Source organism: Enhydra lutris, unplaced genomic scaffold, assembly GCF_002288905.1.
Source record: "Enhydra lutris kenyoni isolate GAN:26980312 unplaced genomic scaffold, ASM228890v2 scaffoldscaffold94, whole genome shotgun sequence".
Taxonomy (NCBI): Eukaryota; Metazoa; Chordata; class Mammalia; order Carnivora; family Mustelidae; genus Enhydra; species Enhydra lutris.
In genome coordinates, this window is record NW_019154178.1 from 3,602,404 (window position 1) to 3,618,693 (window position 16,290).

Here is a 16,290-nt window from a genome sequence, read left to right on the forward strand (position 1 = left end):
TCCTAGGTATCTTATGGTTTTTGGAGCTATTGTAAATAGAATTGATTCCTTAATTTCTTTTTCTTCAGTTATATGGTTAGTGTATAGAAATGCAACTGATTTCTGTGCATTGATTTTGTATTCTGCCATGTTGCTGAATTGCTGTATGTGTTCTAATAACTTGGGGTGGAATCTTTTGGCTTTTCCACATAAAGTATCATGCCATGTGCAAAGAGAGAGAGTTTAACTTCTTCTTTGCCTGTTTGAATGCTTTTTATTTTTGTTGTTGTTGTTGTTGTCTGATTGCTGAGGCTAGGACTTCCAGTACTCTGATGAACAATAATGGTGAGAGTGGGCTTCCCTGTCACATTCCTGATCTTAACGGAAAAGCTCTCATTTTTTTTCCCCCATTGATAATGATGTTTGCTGTGGGATTTTGATAGATGGCTCTTATGATATTGAGGTATGTTCCCTCTATCCCAGTACTTTGAAGAAATTTAATCAGGAAAGGATGTTGTATTCTGTTGAATGCTTTTTCTGCATCAATTGAGAGAATTATATGATTCTTTTCTTTTCTTTTTTTAATGTGCTCTATCATGTTGGTTGATTTGAAAATGTTGAACTACCCTTGCATCCCAAGAATACATCTCACCTGGGCGAGGTGAAAAATCCTTTTAAGTATTGTCGGATCCTATTGGCTAGATTCTGACATGCTAAAATTATTACATATTATGATCAAGTGAGACTTATCCATGAGATTCAAGGACAGCTGAACATATCAACATCAATCAATGTAGTAGAACAGAGTAAAAGAAGGTGAGAAAAAAAAATCACAATCAGAAAAAAAATACAGAAGGAACATTTGACAAAGTTCCATTTCCATTTTCCATTCATGACTAAAACTCTTAACAAATAGGGTATAAAAGTATTTGTGTAAAATAAAATATTATTCTGCCATGAGAAAGGAGATTCTCCCATATCTGACAACAGGATGAATCTGGAGGAAATTGTGTTGAGTGAAAAAAGATACACACACACACACACACACACACACGCACACGCACACACACACCACATAATGATGTGGTGATCATTGATCATTGTGGTGATCATTGATGATGATGATCATGATGTGATCTGAAAAAGTCAAATTCATAAAAGCAGAGACTAAATTGGTGACATCCAGGGGCTGGAGGGAGGGGAAATGCAGTGATGGCACTCAGGAGTAACAAGGGGAACAAATGTTGGTTACAAAGTTTGGATAAGTCCCAGAGGTTTAATGTATAGCATGGCAACTATAGTTAATAAGTCTGTATTATATACTTTAAATTTGTTGAGGTTGTTAATCACAAGTGTTCTTCCCTCACACACAGATCATAACTAGGTGATGTGATTTGCACAATAAATAGTCATATTGTGGTAATCATTTCACAATACATACATATATCAAACATCACATTATAGGCCTTAAATATGTACAATATTGCAAAGTTGGAAAACATTTCAAAATAAAAGATGAAAATAAATTAAAAATTTTAAAGAGAGGAAAAGAGTATTGGCTCTGTCATCAGGAAAGTCAATATACTTAGATGGAAAACAAATGATATGTAAACTCTGGAACTAAAAACCTAAAAGCTTAGAATAAATGTACCTTTCAAAAGTCTGCATATTCACTGAAAGATTTAGCTGTGTTCCTCATGCTAAAGGATACTCACAAAACAATCTGTCTGTAACTTACACATCTATAAGCTGAACTTAAATTTTTATATCAAGGACATGTTTTCAGAAAAGTAAAATCAATGCTATAGCAATCACAAAAAATATATATATAGGAACAATTCCTCTAGCTAGTGTAACGAGACCCTTTCTGCCTGCAGATCCCCTGTACAGTAGAACAAAGTAGACTGAAATGGCCAAAGGCAAGACTCAATTTCCAGTTTTGTGTTTCCTGGCAGAGGCAACACTCTTGAGGAACAATGCCTCTGAACTCTAATAGTCAACCTTGCATGTGTCAGTCATTCAAGGTGTAATGGAAGGAGCGGTGTCCAACTCCTCTCCCACTGATTCCCAGACTCACACATGGTTGGTGCTGGGGAATGGGCACATTACCTTGCTTGGAAGATGGAGTAGACTCACAGGGCTCAATCAGGAATGGTCAAACACTTGGTGCTCCTACTGAGCCTTCAGGAAGAAATGTCTTTATTCTACCAGGACACCTCCTTTGAGTGCTGAGGTCCAAAGAAGGAGCCCTTTTCCCAGTATTATTCACTAAACAATCATGGTTTTCTTCCTGACATGTGAGGTCATTTCTGTTGCCAAAAATGCACAGATGCATTTCTGAGCTCTCCTCTCTGTCTGTCTGTACTATTTATCTCTCTTTGCTCCCACAGCTTGCTCTTTGTTACTACTGAGCCACCTTACTCCTGGGAAGAGTGAGCCTCTGTATGACCCATCTTTTACAAAATTGTCTTATTCTTCCATGTAGACTTCAGAAATGTGACTATCGGTTGCCTTCATGATTCATGCTGGGATTTGAACTGGATTTGTACTCATTTTGGACTTGCTTGGATGAAAGGGAGAACTTTATGTTTAGTCACTACTAAAAAAGCATTTGTAGGCAGCAAGCAATTGAATGATAGAGCTTACTATACTGACGATGCTTGTTAAAATTCAGGTTTTGTCAGAGTATCCCAAGGTCCCTAATGAGAATGCCTTTGGACAAGAACCTGAGAAGATGAATTTGTAATTAAGCCCTCCTTTGACTCCATTGTAGACTCAGGCTAATTATGCTCCTGGCTCCTTCTCCCCAGGTTCCCCAAAAAAGACTACCTTTGAGAACATGGTGACATTAATTCTCCAAAATAGACTTGATGTCTAATTAACCCCAAGACAACATCTCCAGTAGTAGCGCCTCAAGAGTCCCACAATCAAGGACATGCTTCTGATAACCACACTGCATGCTGGTCACCAGAGCTTCTATAGACAGTGAGTTTGACCCAGGGTCCTGATGGGTGGCAGAAGCTTGCTCTATTGATGGAGATGAGAGCTTCTATTCAGGGCAGATTCACTCTCTTCAGGTGTCATTTCTTCAGTTTCCAATCTTTGGCTTAGAATCTACTTGTCAAGGGACCCCAGATACTGAATAGCTCCTTCTGTCTGAACTGAAAGGAGGAGAGAGATGTAGGTGCTGACAGGACAGCAGGAATATCGCTGTAGTCTTGGGCTCTGTGTGGTGTGAATGTGAGTGATGGGTAGAGCTTGTGAACATCAAGCTCCTCAAGGAGATGGGTAGAGCTTGTGAACATCAAGCTCCTCAAGGAGATCACTGAGAGCAGCTTCCATAAGTGAGAAGGAGAATCAGGGGCTGCTTTTAACTCGAGGTCCTAAGAGTGATTAGGTGTGGTCCATAGAGTTCCATGAATTTTCATACTGATCACACTAGGTCAGTTTGGTTCCCAGCTAGATTTTCTTTTCTCTTCTTTCTGACTGGTTGACTCATGGATTAAAAGAAATGGATCCTGAATCACCACTTCTCTCTCTGCCATGTACTCATGGAAGTCTCTTTTTAGCTATAACTGAAATCTGATGCTCAGACTCCATTTTAATAGGAGAAGTTCAGGTTTTTTGTGTTTATTGAAGAAGATAAAAATTTTATTTCTTTGCTCTCTGTTGCTGTCTATGTAATTTCTCTTGGTTTATTGATTGATGTTTTCCTTAAGAAAACATCTGGGTATCTCTGGGGCGCCTGGGTAGCTCAGTGGGTTAAAGCCTCTGCCTTCAGCTCAGGTCATGATCTCAGGATCCTGGGATCGATTTATCAGACTGTAATGGTCTCTGATGTTTTCTGGAGCAGATGAGCGCTGCTTCCCCAGATGGACTGTGCTTCTGGGTTCCCATATATCACAAGAGAACAAATATATCAATAACACAATCCATTTAGATGGTGGGATAATATTAATAGTATGTAAGAAAAAAAAAGTCCTTCTAACTGAAATCAGCTGTTTCATGGGTCTGAGTGACAAATAATTTACACAGTAGTTCTGGATTTGGGTAGATACAGGTACTCCTTCAGAATCGAGAGAATTCTAGCCTCTGTGTCCTAATCCATATGATATACTCAGTAGCATTAGGATATGGTGGGAATTGGACATACATTAGGTGAATGGAGACCCAGAAAAATGTTTGGAAAGTGCCAAGACAAGGACAAGCCATGTGTTTAAATATAGATTTGCCTCACTGTCTTGAAATACAGAAATCCCTTTGTCCTGGTGAGGGTGTTATGTATGCACACTGTCTCATTGAATTTTTTTTTCTAAATATAGAAAACATACAGCTATTGTACACATATATATTTATATAATGGAGATAGACATGGTAAATATATACTTTATATTTAACAGAACTATCTTGACAGTTACGGAAAATCCCTGTTATTTGTTAAAGAGCTTTCATACCAGCCAATGTGAGTATCCTCTTATTAACTTCAAAGAAGTGAATAATTTTATCTATTTAAGTTTAGGACCAGTCTCTAACAAGTAAGAAAGAATGGAAATTTATTATCCCAAGTTCTAGGGATAGATAGCAGTTTATCATCATTTACCTGAGAATCTAGAAATCTAGTGTTTACTATTGTCTAGTAGAACCCAAAACCTCAAATTCTGGTAGCAGATGCAAATGATTCCTCAACAGAAATTGATGCATAAGTATATAAATATATTGAAAAGTGTAAATAAAAACTAGATGCATCTGATAAATAGAGGCCAGGTGATTTTGCTTACAGGGACCACTTTCTTTACTTCCTACTCTCGGACAATTGGGAAGTACACCCATGAAAAATTATCTGATATTAGTCGTAAACATTACCTTAAAAATGATCCTTTCTAACAGCTTGCAGACTGTTTTTAGTAGCAAAATATTCAAAAAGTATCTTATATCGTGGATATAATAATTTTGTTGGCATAACAGTATATAAAAACATAAAGTCTGACTTATGGCACAGCGCAGGTACCTGGAAAACTGACCAACTGTTCCATTCTTTCTCATGCTCTGTGACAAGCTCTGAGCCCTTTTTGGAAAACTGTTCTCTGAGTTTTTCTGAAGCACAGAAAATGGGAAAACGGAGGTGAACTACAAAGGCCACAAGTAATGAGTCTCTTTCTACCATCCTGGTGACTCTTCTTTTCCTGGAATAGGGGGCATTTTTCTTTAAACCAGTATTGTCTTCTGTTCCACTCTTGACAAGATCCCAGCGTGGAGCCTCCAGGAATGTCCTAATTATTCATTAGTCAGTCTGTCAGACATAACACCAAAGCTGTTTTTTTTCCCTTATTGTTTCAGTTATTGCCATAGATTGGTGTAATAAATAATTGACGTAAGTATACAATCTTCTTAACACATATCCTAGCATATAAGAAGTCATCAACAAACACAATTCTCAGCACACATTTTCTGGGGAATTCTTCCTCTCCCTTCCCATTTTATGGTTGGACAAACCGGGGTTCACATGCTGTGTCCAAACACAACTCATTTCTTCATTCCATGACCTGATCATGTTCAGATTGCTAAAATTAAACACATTTTTTCACTTTTGGAGAGCTAGTTTCCTGGGGGGTGATAGGGAGCAAGAAATCCCTAAGTAAGATACAAGTAAAACCAATGAGACAGATCCTTGATCCTTGGCTAGAGAGATACCATGGTCTTAGTCTCAGAGAAGTCTCCTAAGTGGCTGTCTGATCCTCTGTTGTATATTTAGCCTTAATTCTTTACTTGGCAGACCTTTCTGAGGGGGAATGAAGGACTTGCCTGCCTACAGAGTTTGTGTTGATTTTCCCACACATTTCTACTCTCCTTCCTGGATCCTGGCCTTTGTCGCTGTCCCTGACTCTCGTCTTTGGAGGTGCTCTGCATGGAGTGGGGCAATGAGACCCTGGTGAGGGAGTTTGTCTTCCTTGGCTTCTCTTCTCTGGCTGGGCTGCAGCGACTGCTTTTCATAGCCTTCCTGCCCCTCTACCTGTTCACCCTGGGCACCAATGCCATCATCATTTCCACCATCGTGCTGGACAGAGCCCTTCACACCCCCATGTACTTCTTCCTTGCCGTCCTCTCCTGCTCTGAGACCTGCTACACATTCGTCATTGTACCCAAGATGCTGGTGGACCTACTGGCCCAGAAGAAGACCATCTCCTTCCTGGGCTGTGCCATCCAGATGTTCACCTTCCTCTTCCTTGGCTGTTCTCACTCCTTCCTGCTGGCCGCCATGGGTTATGACCGCTATGTGGCCATCTGTAACCCTCTGCGCTACACGGAGCTCATGGGACACCGGGTGTGTGTGGGACTAGTGGGCGCTGCCTGTGCCTGTGGCTTCACTATTGCACAGATTATCACCTCCATGATATTTCACTTGCCCTTCCGTTCCTCCAACCAGCTCCATCATTACTTCTGTGACATCGCGCCTGTCCTCAAGGTGGCATCCCACCACTCCCGCCTCAGTCAGTTGGTCATTTTCATGATTGGTGTATTCGTCTTGGTCATTCCCCTGCTACTTATCTTGGTCTCTTACATCCGCATCATTTCTGCCATTTTGAAGATCCCATCCTCCACCGGCAGGTACAAAGCCTTTTCCACCTGTGCCTCCCATCTCATTGTGGTAACTGTGCATTATGGCTGTGCCTCTTTCATCTACTTAAGGCCCAAGTCCAGCTACTCTTCAAGTCAGGACACCCTCATATCTGTGTCCTACACCATCCTCACTCCACTGTTCAATCCGATGATTTACAGTCTGAGGAATAAGGAGTTCAAGTCAGCCCTTCGAAGGGTAATGGGCCAGACTTCATATCCTATTAACTAAATTAATTCATTAAAATTATATTTTAACTATTCAGTGAATCATGTGCCTTTTATTTTATCAACTGTATGCCTATATCCATTTCCAACTTTAGAGTTTAGTTATTTTATCTTTCAACTTGTTAAAAGTTTTTATTAATATTTCAATAATTTTTCACAGTTTCACTTATTTGTTTGAGAGAGAGAGGAGAAGCAGAGGGAGAAGGACAAGCAGACTCCATCCTGAGCCTGGAGTCTGACATAGGGCTTGACCCCACAATCCTGAGATCATTACCTAATCTGAGACCAAGAGTCAGACACTCAGCTGACTGAGCACCCAGGTTCCCCAATATTTTGATAATTTGGGGGAAATATTCCAATTGTTTCTTTTCTAATATCTTTAATTGTGTTTTTGTTACAAGTAAATATTTCACTTTATGCAGTCAAATTGTTGATTATTATGACTCAGAATTTGTCATCACCTTTAAGCTTCGTTTTCAATTTTTTCATTCAATTGTATTATTTTTTTCTAAACATTTAAGTTTTTTGCATTATATTGACATATCCACAAGATTTTTTAACACTATGTGAGTTAAAGATTCAAATGGATTTTTCTCTGTATCTTGAAGAAGTTGTTATTGTATGGTGGGTTGAGATCATCCATGTTTGAAGATCTGTTGAGATTCTGTGAAATAATACAGGCACAGTATCTTTTCTGAGGCATGACCCTGTGGTAATATTCTTTATTTCTTCTAAGAAAAATGACCCCTATAGGCACTTTTATTTTTAGTGGATCATATATGGAATTTAGCGTTCTACAAAATTATTCATTTCATCTAAATTCTCAAAATTCTTTGTAAAATTTGTACAAAATATTCTGATATTTAAAAATTTCTTAGAAATGATTATTTCCTGTTCCATTTTGTACTATGTATATTTGTGTTTACTTTTTTTTCCCTTGGTTTATATAGTGGTAATTTGTTTTGTCTATTGTTGTCAAAGAACTTAATATATATGTGAATGAACAGATACATTCTAGTGGTTTTTTTTCCCATACCATTGTTTTTAATTTTGTTTGTATTATTCAACTATTATTATTTGTGTTGTTTGTATTTATTTGTGTTTCATTTGTATTATTTTTTGCTTTGAAATTTTCTTTAATTTGTTGTTCGTTTAAGTTTCTGATGCTTTCTATGTACTTCCATTTTTTTAATCATATGCATATACATATGTGTTAATAATATATGTAATATATAAAACTAAGCCATGAAATTTCCTCTCATCTCTGTTTTAAATTTAATCCACATGTTCTGCTACATGGAGTGTAATTTATATTATTTCCTGGAACTTATTTCACTTTGGTTTATATTTCCTTTTGACTCAACAATTATTTCATAGATTTTAAAATTCTCAGGTGGAAAAGCTTTTTTTCTCTGTTAGTCATTGGATAGTTTATTACACTGTCATTGGGAATATTGTTTGTATTCTTGCCACTTTGTGACCTTGGTTGAAATTTTTATTGTGACTTAATACACAGCCAATATTCATAGATACTTCACGTGCCTTGATAAGAATATGTGTACTCCTTCATTAGAACACAAATTCCAATAAATACTTCTTGATATACTTCACTATTCCTTGCTTAGCCCTACTAACTTCTTAGAGACATTTTTCTTCCTGCTCTGTTTATGAAAGTTATCCATTATTAGTGTGTTTCCTTGTAAACATCTTACAGCTTCTCTCTTACAAAGATTGCACCTGTGCTTTGGAGGAGGGATGTAAATTCATGTCTATTATGATTTCATTCTGAAATGTAGTCATTAACATTAAAAAACTATTTTTGTTACTGTCTTTTGTTGTTCATTAATACTCCTGGTCTGAATATTAAACTGTCGAGTATCCAGATTCCTCCCTTGTTTGGTTTGTGAGTCATGGGCATAATTTCCCATTTCTATATTTTTAGTCCTTCTCTATCATTTCCCTCAGTGCCTAGCATTTGCCCTATTTCCAGCCCAAGTGTCTGGACTCACTGGGAGAGGGAATAATATGCCATCTGAAAATAGGAGGACATTCTACCAAAGGAGACATCTAAGCTAACACCTTTCTCTACCAGGGCGCCCCCACATTTTTCTCCATGACCCAAATTTACCTTGTTTATTTGTTTATTGAACAAATACTAATCATGCTCACAATATATTCTAGGAACGAGTATGTTTCCCATGAGTCTGAAACACTTATGCTGCCTCTGCCGTTCTAGTAGTCTGTCCTTTGTTTGTCCCTTTCTTCCCCTCCTACAGATGTCAAAAATGAGACTGCAAAATTTACATTTTCTTCCAACCTGAGAATAAAAATTTAGAGTCATTAGGTAGGGAAACTCAAAGAAGGCCCTTCCATTGATGTTTGTTTTAACAAACGGTGCCCAGAAAACGTTCAGCTTCCTAGTAAGTCCCCAGAGAATTTTGAAGAGGAAACCAACTAATCCCCATGGTGTATTAAAAACAGCCTTCTCTTTGACCAACAAATTCTCTTAGTGTATTACTATCATTCCACCTGCTAATTGAGGAAATTATGGACAAGCACTGGGCACCATGCGGTAATTAGCTCCCTGTGGAGGAGGGGATCTCAATTACCACCAAGGCATTGAGGCCATGCCAATGCAGAAAGGAAAAACACCCTTGGTGATGCTCATTGAGGCTTTAGCTAAACCACCCATAAAGAAGAGGCACAGGTGATATTTTCTGTGGAGTCATATAGACAGTTTCCTTAAATCAGTTCAGACAGTTGATGGAAAACGAAAGAAGAAACTCTAATACATTATAACACGGACAACAATTTTGCAAGTTTCACCTAGAAAACCTCATAGAAGATTCAAGGAAGTGTCTGAGAATGAAGAGGCCTGCATGTCACCGGGCACTAGCATTGATTTGAAAGACTGCAAAATTTTTATTTAGGGACTTTGATTTCCACATTGAGAAGAATAGTGACAACCCCATCATTTCTTGTATGTCAAAATTTAAATCGAGTTTTCTCATGAGTCAGTGACTTACTTTCCCCTCCTGATCAGTAGTGGGAAATGTGATAAAATGTCAGAAAAGACAACTGGATGGTGAAAACTGTGAGGCTAGAGATGGCGGTCAACAAGAAGGCAGGGCCACAGACTCAGGTTGATTGTTTCATAGGAGGGGTATAGCACTAGATTTAGAAAGAAAGGAAGTGTGGGGCACCTCGGTGGCTCAGTAATTTAAGTCTCTGACTCTTGATTTTGACTTATGTCATGATTCAAAGTTGTGGGATTGAATCCTGGGTCAGGGTCCCCACCTACCAGGGAGTCTGCTTAAGATTCTCTCTCATTCTCTCTCTCTTTCTCTTCCCCTCCCCCTTTAAAAAAATAAAAATTAAACAGAAAGGAAGAAAATGAAATTTATAGAGAACATGGAATGACAGAGAACATAAGCAGTGTTCTCACTTAGGAGAACGTGGTGGAACCCAGGGAGCCCATCTTCTATAAAATGAATTAATTGGGATCCTTATTAATTCATTAACGGGCTATTGAATGTATTTATCATCAAGCACTTATAATTTAAATATTGGGTTAAGTTTTGAGGATACATAGGAAATAAGGTATGGTCTTTGTTCCTGAGTTTTTCAAGTGTACTGGGGAGACAATCAGGAAAACATAATTTGGACATAGCAGGCTGAATATTTTGATAAAGACACAAGAAACAATCTTGAAATATACTAAATGTTAAATATGGTAGAAACAACAAAATCTCCCTGTACAGATTAGGGAAAGTTCAATAACTGGTGTCTTTAAAAAAAAAAAAAAATGTGACCGACATGTGAGCGCCAGATGAAGGCCAGAGAGTATTAGAAACTGAGAATTCCTTCTCCTCTCTCTTTCTCTCTCTCTTCCTCTCTCTCCCTCCCTCCCTCCCTGTGTCTGTCTCTCTCCCTCTCTCTTTTCTCTCTATCCCTCTCTCCCCCTCTTTGTCTCTCTTTCTCTCCTTCGCCCTTTCTCCCTCCCTCTTTTTTTCTCCCTCTCTATGTCTCTCTCTCTGTCTCTTTGTCCCTCACACATGCCATTTCTCAGCATAAAGATAAAACATAAGAAAACTGGAAATATTTCAGTTAATTCCCATGTGATGGAGATTTAGAGGAGGAAGTTGTAAAGGGAATTGGGGGTGAAGAATTAGCTGTCTTTTTAACCAGCTTAAGAAACTGGTTTCACCTGCACTGATGAGATCATTGAGCAAGGTAATGAGAAATCAATTCACTTTTCCACTTGTTAAGAAGACAATTAAATTACCCAATTTTCCTTTTTATTTATCCCCCCTCCTTATTTTCCCTAAGCTTTTCTCTGAATCTGTAGCATCTTCCCTTCCAAGCTCTTCTACTCACCAAATATTTTATGCAGCATCCTCAGCCAGGTTAAGGAGAGACAAAAGTTTTTGGTGGTTTTTTTTGGGGGGGGGGCAGTTGTTGTTTTTAATGGGGAATTTATTTTCAAATTTCAATTCCTTCATCAGTTCCAAGGATGATTCTGAAAAAGTAGGTGATGTCTTGTGAGTGCTGTGGGGGAGGGTCACAACATGGTCACCCAGTAACATGGCCTTTCTCTCTTTCCACACAAACCCCAAACCTCCCTGGATGACAGGTCACTGCTCTTTCTGGAGATGGTCCTATGAAAGAGCAAACTCAAAGGATGGGGACCGGGATGCTGGAAAGTTGACGATGGCATCTCAGGAAGAGCTCCAGAGGAGACTTTGTTCAGGTCAAGACCACGGTGTGTGTTTCTTACTTACAAGGTCCACAGATGGGCAATTCAATGATACCAAAATAGGAATGAAAGCTCCTGATTTTGTTCCATTTTAAAATTTTTTACACCTTTGTTTAAGCAAAAGAGCAAACAATGATAGCAATTTTGTTATTTGCAAAGGCCTTTAAGACTAACAAAGTGCTATTTAAATCAAAATTGAAAAGTTTTGCTAGTTGAGATAATGCCAGAAACCACATGATAATTGGAAAAGCAACAATTTTTAATGAATCTTTTGCTCTGCATTTAGAAAATGACACTGGAGATACATATTACTTTTTTCTATCCTAAAATGTTAAAGTGGAAGGTTAATATTATATCTCAAATGAATATTAAGGGAACAAGTTTGGAAAACCCCCAGAATCAAACCTCCTGGGTATTCTGAAATAATTTAGAAGAAACCCTGCGATTATGGGTCATTTATTTTTTCAGCAAGCTTTCAAGCACCGGTGTGTACTAGACACTGCTGAATGTCTGGTTATTTGAAACGTTGTAAAGTCAAAGACAACTACATAATGCTAGTGACAGCTGAGGTCATAGCAATGGCTAAAGAAACCAAGAGAAAGTGATAATAAGGCACAAAGAAGTTGTAGGAAGGAGTCAATGTGTACATATTACTTTGAGTAATTAAATTTAAATTTAAAGAAAGTGACATTAAAAGAAGAAAAAAAAAGCAACTGCAAACAAAGCTTGGATGATTTCCAGATTAGAAGGTAGGACAAAAAATGACATGGTTGTTCAAAGTTTCCCAACACTAAAGCATGTGTGGAGGAATATGTAGTGGCAGTTATGTGTGCAAAGTTACATTTGGGAAAATATGAGACACAGAATATGATTGCTTTAAGTTTGCAAATAATTAAGGGTCATTTAGGATTGTTAACAGGGTTAAGATTTGTCCTGTAAGAAGACAGCTCTGAGGGCACAAAGGAGTATGGCTTAGAGTAGAACAAAATACAATCCAGCCGGTCTGTCAGTCATGCCCTTGGAATAGTCCAGACAAGAACTAATTTCTTACAGAAAAGAAGAAGTGATCCTAAAAGTATTGCAGATCAAAAATAGATTGCATGTGAAGATGAGAAAAATCATGTTTAAAGATGTTTCAGGAATTTACGTGATGGGGAGGATTTTGGACCTGTTTACCGAGACACAGAATCCTTGTGAAAGAATAGATCTGGAAAAGTGTTGGGAGAGGATAAGAATGGTTTTGATTAAAATACATATAATCTATCACTAGGAACAATAACTTACCAGAAACATTAGGGAAATTATCTGAGCCTGCCTACTCAGGAATTCAGAGAGGGATCCTGGGAAAGACAGTTGTTGAGTCTCCAAGTCGAATGTATCAAGGATAAGACATGAAACCCAAAGGTAACCAGCTAATGTGGAATCAAAGTTAAGTTCCTCCAGCCATGGGTTTTCTGCAAGAGAAATCAGGCTTCCTGTCCTACAAGGGTGGGCAGAGGAATCATCGAACTAGTTCTAAGACAGAAGGAGTAGTTTTAAACCAAATTAACCTTTCATGAACGACAGCATGGAAATGGGGTCAACGGTCAGTAAAGAAAAGCAGCTGTATTCTTCAGAAGCCAGCAGCATAAAAACAGATCAAGGATGTTTCCCTAGATGATGAATGTATTAAAAGCAGGTGAGAAGCAGATCCTCAGACACTTGTGCTGTTGCTTATGGAATATATGTATCAGCAATATGGATAAAACTATGACCATGGAAATTCATAATTAACATAAGGTTTCTTTTGAATCTTAGGTTACCAAAGAATTAAGTGGAGAGAACATAAGTCTGCAAGAGTGGAGTGGGGGGATGAAAAGACTGGTTTTATGTCAACAAATATTGTGCCTTCATGTGAACACTAACCCCAGACTCACTGATAAAATCATCGGCAGAGAAACAGCACTGTAGATACATATTAATTTAGGGTAACTTTTGGTTAATTTATAATACCTTTTTCCCCTTTGTTTCCCATTCACACCAGACTGGCGCTGGTTTTGTTATGAAGGGTAAGTCTCTCTGATTCCTCCATCCCAGGGGTCCCTGGACCTGATCACACTGACTTTGTTCTGCAGCGTCCCCTCCATGGCCAATTCTTCCCAGGTCACGGAGTTCCTACTGCTGGGTTTCTCTAGCTTCGGTGAATTGCAGCCTGTTCTCTTTGTGCTTTTTCTCTGCCTCTATTTGATCATCCTGAGTGGAAACTTCACCATCATCTCTGTCATCCACCTGGACCACAGCCTTCACACACCCATGTACTTTTTTCTCTGTGTCCTTTCAACCTCTGAAGTCTTCTACACAATTGTTATCCTGCCCAAGATGCTTATCAACCTGCTCTCTGTCCTCAGGACACTCTCCTTCATGGGCTGTGCCACACAGATGTTCTTTTTCCTCGGCTTTGCTGTCACCAATTGCCTGCTTCTGGGAGTTATGGGTTATGACCGCTACACTGCCATCTGCCAGCCTTTGCGCTACCCCGTTCTCATGAACTGGAGGGTGTGTGGACAGCTGGCAGCAAGCTGTATTGTTAGTGGCTTCCTAATATCTCTGGTGGGAACAACTTTGGTCTTCAGCCTCCCTTTCTGTGGCCCCAACAAAGTCAACCACTACTTTTGTGACATCTCACCAGTTATCCGTCTTGCCTGTGCTGAAACCTACATCAATGAGCTGGTCATCTTCATCTGCGGAGTCTTGGTGCTTCTTGTACCCTTGATCTTCATCTGTATTTCTTATGGCTTCATTGTCCATACCATCCTGAAGATCCCATCTGCTGAGGGCAAACGGAAAGCCTTCTCCACTTGTGCCTCCCATCTTATTGTGGTCATTGTCCACTACGGATGTGCTTCCTCGGTCTATCTTCGGCCCTCAGCCAAATATTCATCAGGCAAAGACAGGCTGGTGACAGTGACCTATACTATCATTACCCCACTGTTGAACCCTATGGTATACAGCCTTAGGAACAAAGATGTACAGCTGGCTATTCGGAAAATGATTGGGAAGACTGGGGTTACTCTTAAGACTTGATAGAACGTTTTCACACACATTAGGGCCAAGTGTGTCACTACATGTTTAGTCCATGACAGTTTCTGGTAATATCTGTCCATATAAGTGTGTGGCCTTAGACAACTTGTTTGATGTTTCAGGGTCTAAATGTTCTCTTCTTAAAGCAGGCACGGTAATACGTTCCTCTCAAGGCTCTTGTAAAGATTCAAGGAGATAGCACAGTGTCGGTCCCTAGAGGTTAGCTCTCCCCCTCATGACTTATAGTTCTCAAAAGTCTCTAAAATCCTTTATCTCTTACTCTGTCTTTGGCTTGTTTGTCCCAAAGCTCTGATGGTTCTATTCGTTGAAGGTTATGTCCAGCTTAAGAGGAGGTGCTTGAGTCTGAAGCTGGGACGTTGGGGCATGACCTGATGGGGAAATCATTTACTGCACTAGGAATTAGAAGGTTTCAGCCCAACACTGGTTAAGCCATGGCATTAAGAAAGTCACAATTGTTCTCTGAACCTGAATTTCAAAATATGGAAAATAAAGATAGTATAATTTTCCTTTTCTACTTCCCAGGGATTTTGTTTGTATCTAACGGATAAGATGAAAGAAAGCACGTGTAAAATGTACAGCGGCACAGAGTGGAAGCTCTAATTAACAAAGATTTGGGGCATCTTGGCAAGGACCTTTTCTTCTTCCAATTCTCTGAACATGGTATTTCTAGGTGCTTTTTCTGACTACCCCTCTGAACCACTTGTTACATAACATAGAAGATATGCTACATAAATGAGTGGGGAAAAAAAGGAGGAGAGGTCTCCATGGCATTCCACACTAAATTCGTTAAGAAGAGGGAGATACCCAATGACTCTGATGGCCATCTTGTCCCACAGGTCCCCCGTACAGATGGTCATTCCACAGTACCTCCCAGGGAACCCATCCTGTGCTGACCTGGTACCTGTTGTTTTCCCCTTGTTGCAGTGGACACTTGCCTTTCTACAATTTTTACGTTTTCTGTCTTTATGTCATACACTGACTCCAGCCTTGATTCACAGATGTTTGAGGTGATTATGACAATTAGGACTTTACCCATTACCTACATAACCTGAATTTCAGACACTCTGTCTTCTTGTGTACGTTCATCTGGACACACCACAGCATATCAATATTCTCTTTGAAGCCTCATGACTGAAACCGAAGTTCATGTTTCACACGTGACTCCATTTCCCATTAAAATATAACTGCACTCTCTTGTTAGATTTATTTAGATTTTCAAATTCAAGTGTATAATTGTCAATAATACTCTCAAATTTCAAAGTGATTATCTCTCTATTTTTATCTCCCATTTTTCAGGTTTTGGATTAAGGCTTTTTATATTATTTTTTTTCACTCTTGGTCATTAAATAATTAAGACACTTAAAGCACTATATATCTTTGTAAGCACGGCCTGGGCCATTTCCATTAGTTCATTCTTTCCCTTTTTATTTCCTTCCTAACATGTTTGCAATTGTCACTCATTGCCCAAATATTTTTTAGGAACAGATATTTATTTATGATAGATATTTCCTTGCTAATATTTAAATAACTTCTATTATTTATTTATTGTGTGTGTATGTGTTAGTGACGGAATGTTACTGGTACAAGTTCTGTTTTTAGAATTCATGCATTTTAATTTTTTCCCAAATATT

The 16,290-nt window shown here is 38.8% G+C and overlaps 2 protein-coding genes across 2 annotated transcripts; both read left to right on the forward strand.

Annotated features, from left to right (window-relative positions):
• The first annotated feature begins 5,884 nt into the window (after positions 1-5,884).
• On the forward strand, positions 5,885-6,826 carry LOC111139037 (olfactory receptor 10K1). The gene has a single exon (XM_022491135.1). It carries the CDS (start codon positions 5,885-5,887, stop codon positions 6,824-6,826), a length of 942 nt encoding a protein of 313 aa, XP_022346843.1.
• A 6,876-nt stretch (positions 6,827-13,702) lies between these two features.
• Positions 13,703-14,641, forward strand: LOC111139055 (olfactory receptor 10R2-like). The gene has a single exon (XM_022491173.1). The coding sequence runs from the start codon at positions 13,703-13,705 to the stop codon at positions 14,639-14,641; it is 939 nt and encodes a 312-aa protein (XP_022346881.1).
• The last annotated feature ends 1,649 nt before the right edge of the window (positions 14,642-16,290 follow it).